Below are 12,378 nucleotides of genomic sequence, written 5' to 3'. Positions count from 1 at the left end.
GGATAGTTGCAAAAAGAAGTTAATAAATAAATAAAATGTCCAAGGTATCAATGGATTAAATCATGTATATTAAATAACCACTAAATCAGCCAAACCCCACAACCTTCACTTCCTGGGTTTTCTGCACTCACTCACTGAGCAGCAAATGTCCAAGGCATCCGAAAAAGGTCGATCTAAGCCCACATGAGCCTGTATAATCACGAGAACTGGACATGCTCATAATTCTTTGCATGCAAACATGACAGGAATGAGAAGTTGTGTGATTTCATAGATCCAGCATAAGAAAATGGACTGATAGGATTACATTTCGTAACTCGTAAGGAGACTCAACGGGCCAAATTCAGATTGGGTACAAGTAAGTACAACCCTGTGAATCAGGGTTCCTCTAAACTGCAGGGCAGCACAGCTTCACAGGTGATTAATCAGCCCTGTCCAGTCAGAGGTTCAGGGTTCCTGACTGACTGGGCGGGGCTGATTAATCACCAGGGAAGCTGTACTGCTGCACAGCTTAGAGCAGGGGTGTCCAAACTTTTTTCAAAGAGGGCCAGATTTGATGAAGTGAACCTGCGTGAGGGCCGACCATTTTGCCTGACATTCTTTGAACCATTAAAATTAAATGCAAATTAACTATTTTATGCAAAGTTTATTGCAAACAGCATACTTTTCATTTCGTCACATGGATGACAAATCTAAACAGGTGTTAAATCACTCTGCCTTTCATATCTGAAGGCCAGATGAAAAAAAAATCTAGGAAGCTGAAATATATGTCAGGAACATTGTAAAGTACATTACATATTATTGGTAATAAAGGTTGTCTGTCATTAAGTTAAAAAAATATGAACAGGAACATAACTCCAAGTATACATGTTGTGTCCAAATATATTTATAACTGATTTAGACCAACTGACATTAACTGAGATTTTACAATGTATTCATCTCAATACATATGGATTCGTTGGGGGCCATAAAAGATAGATATTGCCAAATTACCTGGGGGGCCGTATTAAACCGGAACACGGGCCGCAATTGGCCCGCGGGCCGGACTTTGGACATGCCTGGCTTAGAGGGAACACTGCTCTGAATGTAATCACCCCAAAGGTCCTGATCCAAATGTAGTGGCTGGCAAGACTCCAGGCTTGGCTGCTAGGGCTTCTCTTTGATATATGGAGATTTAGATGTCAATGCTGCAAAGTGCTGAGTGCACGGATCTTGATCCAGCAAAGCATTTATGAACATGTTTAGCTTGTAAGCACGTGAATAGTTTCATGAAATCAATGGATTACTTACACACCTGAAGTTAAAAATATGTTTACAATTTTTTTTTTTTTTTTTTTTTAAATCAGGACCAGAGTGGATAGCATCTTTCAGGATTAAGTCCTTAAATGATGAGGATCAAATTCAGTTCCAATTCCCTTGTAAATTTGGAGTAAATTCACAGAAATCAGTGGAATTATCCTGGTTTGATCCTGCTCAAAGTGAAAGCACACTTTGGTCTACAAGTTTAATTCACTTCTTCTGATTTTATATTGGTGATGGTGTATCTCCATGGATGTTACTTCTGGTTTACATCGGCATAAGTGAGAGTGAATCAGGTCTGTAGGTTGTAAATTTTGCAGAAAAATCCCTTTGAACAACTCTGACAATTTTATACCAATCTGTGTTAGTAGAAACACTATTAATTGTAATATGAAAAATACAAAGGGCCAGTTTCTCATTTACACTTAAGTACTTTTATATTAAAGGAGCCACTTATTGGAAAATTGACCCTCCAGTGATCGCTCTTCCGTGGTTCAATTTAGTGGATCTAGTAAAGACCCATTAAATCGAATGCTGAGGTTGTCCCCATCAACCGTCATACTCCTACTTGCTGTTGCGAGGAGTAAGGGAAGTCAACAGAAGAAACTCCCCCATCAACCTCCTGCTGTGAGGCCACCCCAGAAAAATCGATGCAAGGTACACCGACTCCAGCTAAGCAATTCATGTAGCTGGAGATGCTTAACTAGCAGCGATATTCTCTCCCACTGTAGACCTGGCCTTACAATGGGCATAATTTAGATATATACACACTTTCTCAAAGGCCTATTTGCACTACCAGAGTAGACTAAAGAACATTTGTGTAAATAAGAATCTGGCTCATATTCATCATATGGAAATGGGAAAACATAACTTGAAACCTTTGAGGGTACTGAATCAGTCATTACAATTTCATTACCAACCACCAAATGCACACTGTATTTTTTTCAAATGAACACCCTCCACCCAAATATTTACTTTTCCCTTAAATAGGAATGATTGACATCTTAGCTTTTAGTATTTTATTAATTGTCAAAGCAACTTCTATGGTCTATGCATAAATTATGTTCTAGAACTGAGAGAAACTCAAGAAGTTGTTGGGCAATTTTTGTTGTTTAACCACATGCAAAAAAATCTCAGTATGCTTGGAACCAGTGTCATAGATTTATCCTTGAAATAGAACACATGCTCTTTGAAACTCTTCACTGAGTTAATATTAAGTTGTTTTTCTGCATTGTAAAATAAACCTTATCAAAATGAAATTTAATAGTTGGGTATTAGGGAACCATAAGAAAAGCAGAAAAGCTATTTGTTATCTTTATATTTATAGCATTTTGAGATGCATATTGAGATGAAAAAATAAAACTTGATTGCCATAAACCACAGCCAGCTACTGGACAGTTTAACTGCATATCTGTTCTCTGTAGCTATTATTCCTAAATGTACTGGGATAGAGTTAAGATAATGGGGGCTGGTGAGTCATTTCATATGGTGACATATAGCATGGATTTCAGTACACAACAGATGGCTCTTACTCTACAATATACTTCACTCTGTCAGAAATACAGTTTTTCATCTTCTGTATTATGATCAGTAATGTATTATAAAATTTCAACAGGAAGTATAAATACGAGAGAGAGACATATGGCTCTTCTGGTATGAAATATACATGTCCGATCTTACACAAATATTTCCACTGGCAGGTCTTCATTTTCGATCCTAAAAATGTTTGTGCCGTTTTGTTATACCCTATTAAACAGCCACTTTGAGCCACCTCCGTTGTGAGGCTATGGTCCAGTCTCCCTTTCTGCAGAAGCAAATTGGGCCTCCACAATGAACAGCAGGCATCAGTCAGAGCAGTTCTTCCTCTAGCTACCTGGTTTGAGTCTGCAGCCGGGTAGTGTGAAGCTGAAGAGTGCTCACACTTGCTGCTGAAATGGAATGGTGGGTGCTAATGCTGCAATTGTAAACTGTATCCAGGTAAAGGAGGGAGCCTTTCAGGCAGGAATGGCAACAGACTTCTCTGGGCCCTGTGCAATGTGTGTGTGTGGGTGGAGGTTGGTTCCGGCTGTTCCAGAAGGGATGGCGTCTTGGGCAGAAGAGTACGGGGTTAGGGACATCAAGCCCTCATGCCTCTTGGGCTTGAGCAGTGATTTAAAGGGCTTGCGGCTCTGGCTGCTACTGCTGCTGCAGTAGCAGAAGTGACGGGTCACAGCCATGGGGCCCTTTTAAATTGCCAGCCCCTGCGGCAATTGTCCTCTTTGCCCCCTAGTTGGGGGGGCCTGCTCTCGGGCACACTTTAGATTATTAAAACGCATGGCTGAACAATTTTCAAAGAAGCTTAAGAGAGTTAATCAGGTCAATGAGTTTTTGGTGCCTAACTCTCCCAGGCTTCTTTGAAAATCTAAGATTATATATTAAATAGAAAAAACTATGTTAAAAGAACATTATTTAGGTTATAACATTGAACTCTTGAATGTTAGGAAATGCTGGATTTATTGTTACTTGTGCAAACTTAATTCAGCCCGTGTGTGGTTTGAACTTGTGTCCTGAACAATGCCAGGATCCTATGTTAAAAATAGTGTTATCATATAATTAAAGAACATGCTATAATGTATATGCAGTGCAGAAGAAGGCAGAATTAAGGTTGCACAGGCAACTGCAAACTTGGCATTTCCCAACTTTCAATTGCTGGAGTATGCAACATTAATAATATTCTTGTAGCATATTTATTTTATATATAATTATAATACGTGCATCATAAAAGCTCCCTCAGCATGCATCTTAAGCAAAAGTCATGGGCATGATGAAGAAATTGCATGGCAAAATTCTATGACCTGTGTTATGCAGGAAGTGAGATGAGATGATCATAATGCTTTCTTCTCACAGTCATGTCTACATAGCAGCAGCAGCCTGGGCCCTGCACCTTCAGTATCACAGCATAAGTGGCTGCCATCTGTGCTGCAGGACTTACCACATACAGTACTAGCTAGCTACCAGTAGCAGCTGTGGATGGACCAATGGGCCCAAGCAGTAGATCTAGAGTATGACCAAGGTGCTGAATGTGGCCTATCAATCTCTTTCTTTTCTCCACAGAGGGAACTGAGGAACTTTCTTCCACATGTGGTGCCCTCTGTTGAAAGCAGGTGATGGGTCTGAGGTTAGATTTATGGGGTGGAGGCGAGATTTATGGGAGGTGGGGGATCCTTGCCCAAAGTAGTGCCTTTAGAGAGTGACCTGATCCAGAGAGATCATACGTTGGGCACTGGGGTGGAAAGGAGCCTAGATCATCTTTTTTTCTCCCCTCTCCCCGAATGCTGCTCCCAGCTGTTTGCAATAAAGCGTGTGCTGCTGCTCTGAGCAGTAGGAGCAGCCTGGCCTTAGAGTGCTGGTGTTAGTTATTATTTCGGCAGGCTGCCAATGGTTTCTGAGGAATGCCATCAAGAGAAAGAAAATAGTGATTTTTTAAATGGTTTACAACAACAAAGGTCAAATGGAACTTCACGGAACAAAGGCTAGGCCCTTCTTCACCCTGAGAACATGCCCCCCGTTGAATGTCAACTGCTAGTTGCAAACTGTGGAGATTTAAGAGCTTCTCAAAGAAAAGAATCTTTTATAGTGAAAAGTGTATAGAGGTCATTTCCAGATCCCCTCTATAATCTATACCTCTAGTCACATTTTTAGACTAATGACCAGTGCTATCTTTATGCTTCATGGGACTCTATGCAGTGGTATTACATTGATGCCTCTCTGCCTGATAGCAGCCTGTGGGAATCAATTTTTTAGAGATATGATTTTATAATGTTCAGCAACACACTAATGAAATATTTTTAAGACACGTTTTAAACATTAACACCCCAGTGGTGCCCCAAATTTTCAGGTGCCCCATGCATATAGGTAAGGATGGCCCTGCTAATGACCAGTGATATTTTATTTGAAAACACAAAACGAGTTTGGATCCTAAGAACCCCCTTCCTAGCCCTAGTCTTCCATATATCTGAAACAGCCCCGTCAAGGACCTTTTATAATCTATGGGAACATGTTACAATGTTAAAAGAGATCTGCATATTTTGCATATAGATGCCACGACAAACAAAGGTCAACCTGAACTGTGTCTGTTCCTGTAAGCAGACTCCAGAGCAAAGCATGTATTGTTTATAAGCCTTCTCTAGTGCTTCAGAAGAAAAAAAAACATATTTTTGAAAGTACAAAGAGAAATCTGGCCAATATTTAGCACTGCATTAATGGATTCTCTGAAGCGCCTAGTGAACAGCACTTCAGTTCTGCAATGGGGATAGTGATGTGGGAAAAAAACCCTACAAATGCCAGATGAGCTCCAGGATATATTCCTTCTTCACAATTTTATTGTCTTACCTCCGATTCTTTGTAATAGCGCTCAGAAATTTCGTCGCAGGCGATATCGATGAAGCAGACTTCTCGCTCAAGGTCTTTGGCTTCGTTGTCAAAAATCTGCAAGATTGAAAGAAACTAACACTTCAACAGGACAGTTCCAAAGCATTGTGGTCACAAAGCATTGTGAGGGGCTGAGCCAATGACCTGTGGTGCAGCAGAGCACACAGTGCTGAAGGCATCTTGACTCATGCTTAAGAGTGCTTGCAGCCGCACTCCATGGTCCACATAATACCAAGCCATCCACGGTGCATCCACTTCAGAAGCACTGTACACATGCCAGAATACAGCAATGAGGCACAGAGGAGAGAGTGGGTGTGGCAGAGGAGGCAAAAAACAAGCAATACAGTCCTAAGCAGTATCCAACTGCTACTAGAGGAGTGTGTAGCAGCCATTGTTTTTGGTATGTAACCACTCCTGTTTCACAGCAGGAAGCATTGGAGTGTACTTCACAGTATATCCTGCTTAGCGCCCCCTGCTGCTGGTCAGTCCACTCCTTTCCCTGTCTCAGTGCACACCTTCAGAAGAGCCAGCTGCCCCGTTAACACGGGGCAAAGCAGATATTTAGTATGATTATTATTTATGTTGCCTGCTCTAATTCTTGGGCCAAATATCACCATCAAGGGAAAAGCTGACTTTCCAGACTCAAATTCCTATTGCTCTTTCTAGAAGTGTTATTCTACTTTCAGAACAGCGATGAAATATGTCCGCACATATGTACAAAATGAGACAAAGCTTTGACTCTGCTGTGCTACTGAGACTCAGGATTTTGGATAAATCTTACAGATTTAATGGTTGAGGAAACCATAAAGTGATAGGGTAAAGTTCTGCTCTCAAGTGTGTGCATGAAGCTCCTATGGACTTAAATTTTCAAGGACCATGTATTGGCAAGCCAGCTTTCATTTCTGTCCCCAGCACCTACCTACTGGGAGGGGAGTTGCAAATTTGGAACCACAATTATTTGCACATGTAATCTGGGCAATTTCTATGCCTGACTTCCTACAAATCAATTACATGGACATCTCAATATGAGATGTCTGCAATGCGTGGGCACAAATATGCTGGCCAGGTTAAAGTGGTCCTCAAGTCAGGAGGACAATAACTGGCTAGCAACATGCTTTATCTGTGTAGTGCCATTGTCTACAGCTAATGTTTTCAGAAAATATAAATATCCATTGCTTGGAAATTAAATTTCATGAACATACAAAAAAGTTAATTCCATTTCATTTCAGCCCAGTGGGACAATTAATTTGATATCAGGATACAAAATGCCAGCACTGCTCATTAGCCAGACTGCGAGTTTGGTATTTCTGCCGGAAACATATCCTTTCAATATACAATGTTCATAATGAAAGAGGGATGGGAAATGGGCGAATATAAGGGAGGAAGTTGGGTTAGGCCAGTTTGTAAATCCTTAAAAGGTTGCTATTAGTAACACAGTCAAGAAACTTCCTTAAAAATTTATAATTTAATTGGACATTGTCCATTTGGCTGTATACGTGAGCTCTTGCAGCCTCAATCTTCTAGTACAGAGGTGGGCAAAAGGGCCTCCGTGGGCCGAATCCGGCCTACCAAGTGGATTGTTCCAGCCACTCCCCTCCCCCAGGCCAATTAGGGCTTGGGGGTGGGGGAAGCGTGCAAAGTTTCCTCTGCCCACCACACGCTCCTGGCAGGGTGGGAGGAGACTTTGTGCACTCTCCTGCCCCCACGCTCTGATTGGCCTGGGGGCTGAAGGGGAAGCACGTGAAGTCTCCTCCCACCCCAGGGTCATGGGCGGCTAGGGGGAACCTCATGGAGGCGAGAGGGCAAAGACGTCAGCTAGTTCCCCAGCCCCATACCAATCATAGTCCATGGGTGGGGAAGTAGGGAAGTATCCTAGTGCTGCCCTTTCTGCTTGAGGCCCCGTCCCTTCCAGTGTGGGCCGGGGCCACTTAAAAAATTTCTGAAGTGGTCCTGGGCAAAAAATTATTGCCCACTCCTGTTCTAGTAGAACCTATAAATTGCACATTTTTTTTCTTTCTTTAAAATAATATGAAAGAGGTCAGGTGGACAGATGCCTGGAGGCTGTTTAATTAAATCACTGACCTTTGCTAGTTTTTCAGCCAAGTGAAAGGTTAGAAATGCACATAAAAAAGTCAAGTCTTCAAATGGTTAAGTCAGGAGAAAGATTATTTCCCGTCCTTTACTCCTCCATCCCACACCAATTTGGCACTTAAACAGACCATTTCCTTAACTCCGTAAGTTGGCTCCATGATAGGCTGGCTCCCCATTACTAGCCTAAGCTGTCATCTAATCATTTCTCCATGTTCCTTTCTTAGACTGTCCTCACAACATTTGCAGATGGAGATTTAATCCCCTAGTTTTATCAGCAGTGGAAAATAAAGAGTCATTAGAGCACAAGATTGATTTCTTTTTTAGGTCTGATTCTCTTATTGTCTCTTCTAGCCAAATACTCCGGGATATTCTTAAAGCCCATAGGGGGGAGGGTTTGATTGCTTTTGCAATCAAAATTAAGAGGCTGGAGAAATTAAAAAGTTTTAAAAAAGATTAAAGCCCACAAAAAGAAACATAAGGCTCCCAATCTGTGCAGCTATATTTGCAAGTGTGCAGAGTGAATGGCAAGAATGCTTTGTGCCCTTAGTAATGAAGAGGAAATTGTAGAAAGGCTGAATGTTAAATATTATGAAAATCTGAAGGATCGTTTTGAAAGAGAGCAAGAGAATGCACACACTTTACTGCAGTATACAAACAGCTGTGCACTTTCATTTTCTAAGAGGGATAAAAATGGCTCAAGAGAAGTTTCCCAGTCAGTCTAAAATCATACCCAAAATAACAGGAGGACAGATAGTAGATTTTAATTGGCTTGTTTTGTATGAAGATAAAGTAATTTGTTAAGAAAAGAAAAAGAAAAAAGCAACCCTCCGACAAAACAAAAAACACAAACCAACAAACCAAAAAACCAAACCAAAAAACCCACCTTGGGACAACATTAATAGAAACTTGTGATACACAAAGAAAGATCACACAGGGGCACTAAAACAAAAACTTGCTGCCTGTCTACACTGGCCGCGAGTTCTTGCACAAGAACACTGACGTTCTAACGTATGAAATCAGTGCTTCTTGCACAAGAACTCTGATGCTCCCGCTCAGGAATAAGCCCTCTTGCGCAACTGTTCTTGCGCAAGAGGCCAGTGTACACAGGCAACATTAATTTATTGCGCAAGAAAGCCCTTTGGTTAAAATGGCCATCAGAGCTTTCTTGCGCAAGAGAGCGTCTACACTGGCATGGATGCTCTTGAGCAAAAGCACATCTCTTGTGCAAATGCATATGCCAGTGTAGACGCTCTCTTCTGGCAGAGTTTTTGCACAAGAACTCTTCCACAAAAGAGTTCTTGCGCAAGATCATGCCCGTGCTTTTCAATTTACCCCCATTTCTTTTCTTTCTACTATATGATGCAAGCTCATCACCTCCTGGAGAACCAAAAGCTTCCGCGGGCCCCCAGGCAAGCTGCAGGGGGCCCCAGTGCTGCACCCCTAGAAGGCGTAGGGCCTCAGGCAGATGGGGCCGGGCCAGAGGCAGCCAGTCCTCAGGTGCCACCCTGATCATGGTGCACCACTCCTCCATGCCTCAGAGCCACCCAGAGTGTACAGTGTGACACTTCGGTGGCAATTTAAAGGGCTTAGGGCTCCAGCCACATCTGCTGCTGCAGCAGCAGCTGGGAGCCCCAGACCTCTTTCAATCACTGGGTCCCAGAGCAACTGCCCCTGTTCTCCCCTTATCCTTCCGCCCGCATCGGCAGATCTGATCACCTCTACAGTGGGAGAATCGAATGTGTCAATATGCACTTGACTGGAGATGTCTCTTCCCCCTCTGGCTAGTGTTAGGGAGGGAGTCAGTCTATGGGGGACAGGGGACATTAACAGCAAAGTTTATTTCTCTCTCTCTCAAGCTATGGAGCTTTTCTCTGCTTGGTTTCTAGCCCAAATCTAGTCCAGGTCATAGTGACTGTCAGTTTCCGCCATCTTACTGCGATCACCTCTGTGTTCACGGCAGAGTTAACCTGAGCGAGTGCGCACTTGACTGCATCCGCTCTGCACTCGCTCAGTGAAGGAGGACTGCTGGGGTCACTTCCCATGGGTTTTTGTGCTTTATACAGAGCTGATCTCTGACCCTCTCAGTGAATTGTGGGTGTACTTGTGTGGCCTTTTAGGCAAACCAGAAAAACCTCTGGGCAGGTATTGGGGGACTCTCATCATTTGAGTGGTTTAACCTGCATCCTACTGCAAAGTGGGAAACCTAGGAAGGACCCAAGAGGGGCCAGTTACCTTGGGCATAAAGCACCATAAAGTCTGGGTGAAGGAGGCAGTTGAGACCTGAGGCACTGGACGGGGGTGCAGGAGGTGGATTGTAACCTAGGCCCGGGGGATTTGTGTGTGAATGGGAACTAGCCAAGGACAACAGCCAAGTGGAAGCCCAAGTGAATTCTGTAATGAAGATAAGCCCTTAGGGCATGTCTACACTATGGAAAAGATCGACCTTCCGGAGGTCACTCTTCTAACATTTGATTTAGCGAATCTAGCGTAGACCCCCTCTCCCCCCCCAAAATCAAATGCCGAGGGCAGCTGCTGCCAGTGGCCTGTACTCCTCATTCTATGGGGAGTAAGGGAAGCCGAAGGGAGCATGTGCTCCTATTGGCCTCACACAGTGCAGATGCGGTGGCGGCTCGGCTTAAGGTAAGCCAAATACAGCTACACATTTTGCATAGCTGGATGGCGTACCTTAAGCCGACCGGTCTGGTCTAGTGTAGACCAGGCCTGAGAGACTAAAGCAATCAAGTGGCCAGTGAGGAAAGCTGACCTCAGTATTTTCAAAAAGAAGCAAGGTTCTAAAATCGGTATGTTTCCTTTGGAGGCTAGTTAGTCCTATCCATTGTCTGAGTTTGGGTAAAGGAGGAGCTCCAAGTCATCATCACTTTTTGTGCATTAGATTCACACTGTCTACAATTAATTGTGCAAGTAAATGAAAAAAATAATATCTTCAAAATAGATTTGCTTCCAAAAGAGCAGGCCAGTCTTAAATCAATTACAGGTCAGGTAACATAGTAGAAAATATGGTTATATACTATGTACCATCTCTCTTGGCCCATCTAGAACACAAACTTGTACCAATATGATTGCGCTATATAAATGCACAAGAGTGATAGAATTTATTTAAGTTAAGGGAGGGAGAAAATTTATTTAAGTCAAGGGCCAATGTTGTCACAGGGACAAATGGATATAAACTGACCATCAATAAGTTTAGGTGTGAAGTTAGATTAAGGTTTTTTAATGATGAGAGTAGTGAAGTTCTGCAACAGTCTTCCAAGGAGTCTAGTGTGGCAAAAAACCCAAACTTGTTTTAAGACTGAGCTTGATATATAATACATATGGCTCATCTGAAACTGCTGTTAGCAGATATCTTCAGTGGTCAGAAATGGGACACTAGATGGGGAGAGCTCTGAGTTCCTACAAAGAATTCTTTCCTACATGCCTAGCTGGTGGGTCTTGCCTACATGCTCAGAGCCTAACCGATCTCCATATTTGAGGCTGGAATGGAATTTTCCCCCAGGTCAGGTTGGCGGAAACCCTGGGTTTTCTGCCTTCTTCTCTAGAGCAAAGCATGGTTTAAACTAGGAAAAACAGGGGATTCTCTGTAACTTGAAGTCTTTAAATCAAGATTTGAGGACTTCAGTAATTCAAGCAGGAATTAAGGGTCTACTATAGCAATGGGTGGATGAGGTTCTGTAGCTGCAACATGCAGGAGGTTAGACCGATGATCACGATGATCCCTTCTGACTTTAAAGTCTGTGAATCTGTGAAATGACTAGATGGGTCTCAGTTCACACCTAATGTGTTTTCAGTGCCCATTTATGTGTACTCTCACTACAAAATAAAACGTCCTATTTCAATGAAGGTTATTCTGAAGTATGAATGCCCACACACGCATGCATCAAAATAATAAAACATGCAAATTAAAATGGATCCTGTTATTTTCATTCAAGTCTACGTAGACCAGCCTTTAACCAGGGGTGGGCAATAATTTTTGATGGTAGGCCACTCCAAGAATTTGAAAAATAGTCGAGAACCGCACTCTTCCATGATATTAATGGAGGAGGTGCAGGGTCTGGGGTGGAGGTTGGGTGCAGAAGGGAGCTTGGGGTAAGGGAGGAAGTTTGGGTGAAGGAGGCAGTTATGACCTGAGGCATTGGACTGGAGTGCAGGGGGTGGATTTTAACCTAAGGCAGGGAATTAGGGATCAGGAGGGGGTGCAGGGGTCTGGGCTATGAGCTAGGGCAGGAGAAGATTATGATCTGGGGCAAGGGATTGGGGTGCAAGATCTGAGAGGGGATATGGACACACAAGGGGGGCAAAGGATTTGGGTATGTGGAGTAGGGGGGGCAAGAAGCAGGGGATAGAGGGTTGAAGAAGGGAGGGACTGGGATACCAGAGGCAGGGTCTGGCCAGGACACTTACCAGCCAGCAGCTGTTCCTGAATCAGCCTCCCTCCCTGCCTGCCCTGCCCATGAACAGGCTGCAGCCATGTGCTCTGGAGCTCCTTGTGCTTTGTGGCTGCCTGTTATTAAAACAGGAAACTCCCATCGGCCAGTTTCTGGCTAGAAACCAGCCAAAGGGATT

At 43.2% G+C, this 12,378-nt stretch overlaps 1 protein-coding gene across 1 annotated transcript in view; it reads right to left on the bottom strand.

The window, feature by feature from the left end:
* The window catches only part of PITPNC1 (phosphatidylinositol transfer protein cytoplasmic 1), a 252,454-nt gene that overhangs the window by 33,344 nt on the left and 206,732 nt on the right, over positions 1–12,378 (bottom strand). Inside the window, exon 6 of the mRNA XM_089772023.1 lies at positions 5,668–5,763. Coding sequence (XP_089628149.1) covers positions 5,668–5,763 — 96 coding nt within the window. The remainder of the gene's footprint in view (positions 1–5,667; positions 5,764–12,378) is intronic.

The sequence above is a fragment of the Pelodiscus sinensis genome, chromosome 20, assembly GCF_052426305.1.
Source record: "Pelodiscus sinensis isolate ZL-2025 chromosome 20, ASM5242630v1, whole genome shotgun sequence".
Taxonomy (NCBI): Eukaryota; Metazoa; Chordata; order Testudines; family Trionychidae; genus Pelodiscus; species Pelodiscus sinensis.
This window is presented reverse-complemented; position numbering and strand designations above follow the sequence as displayed.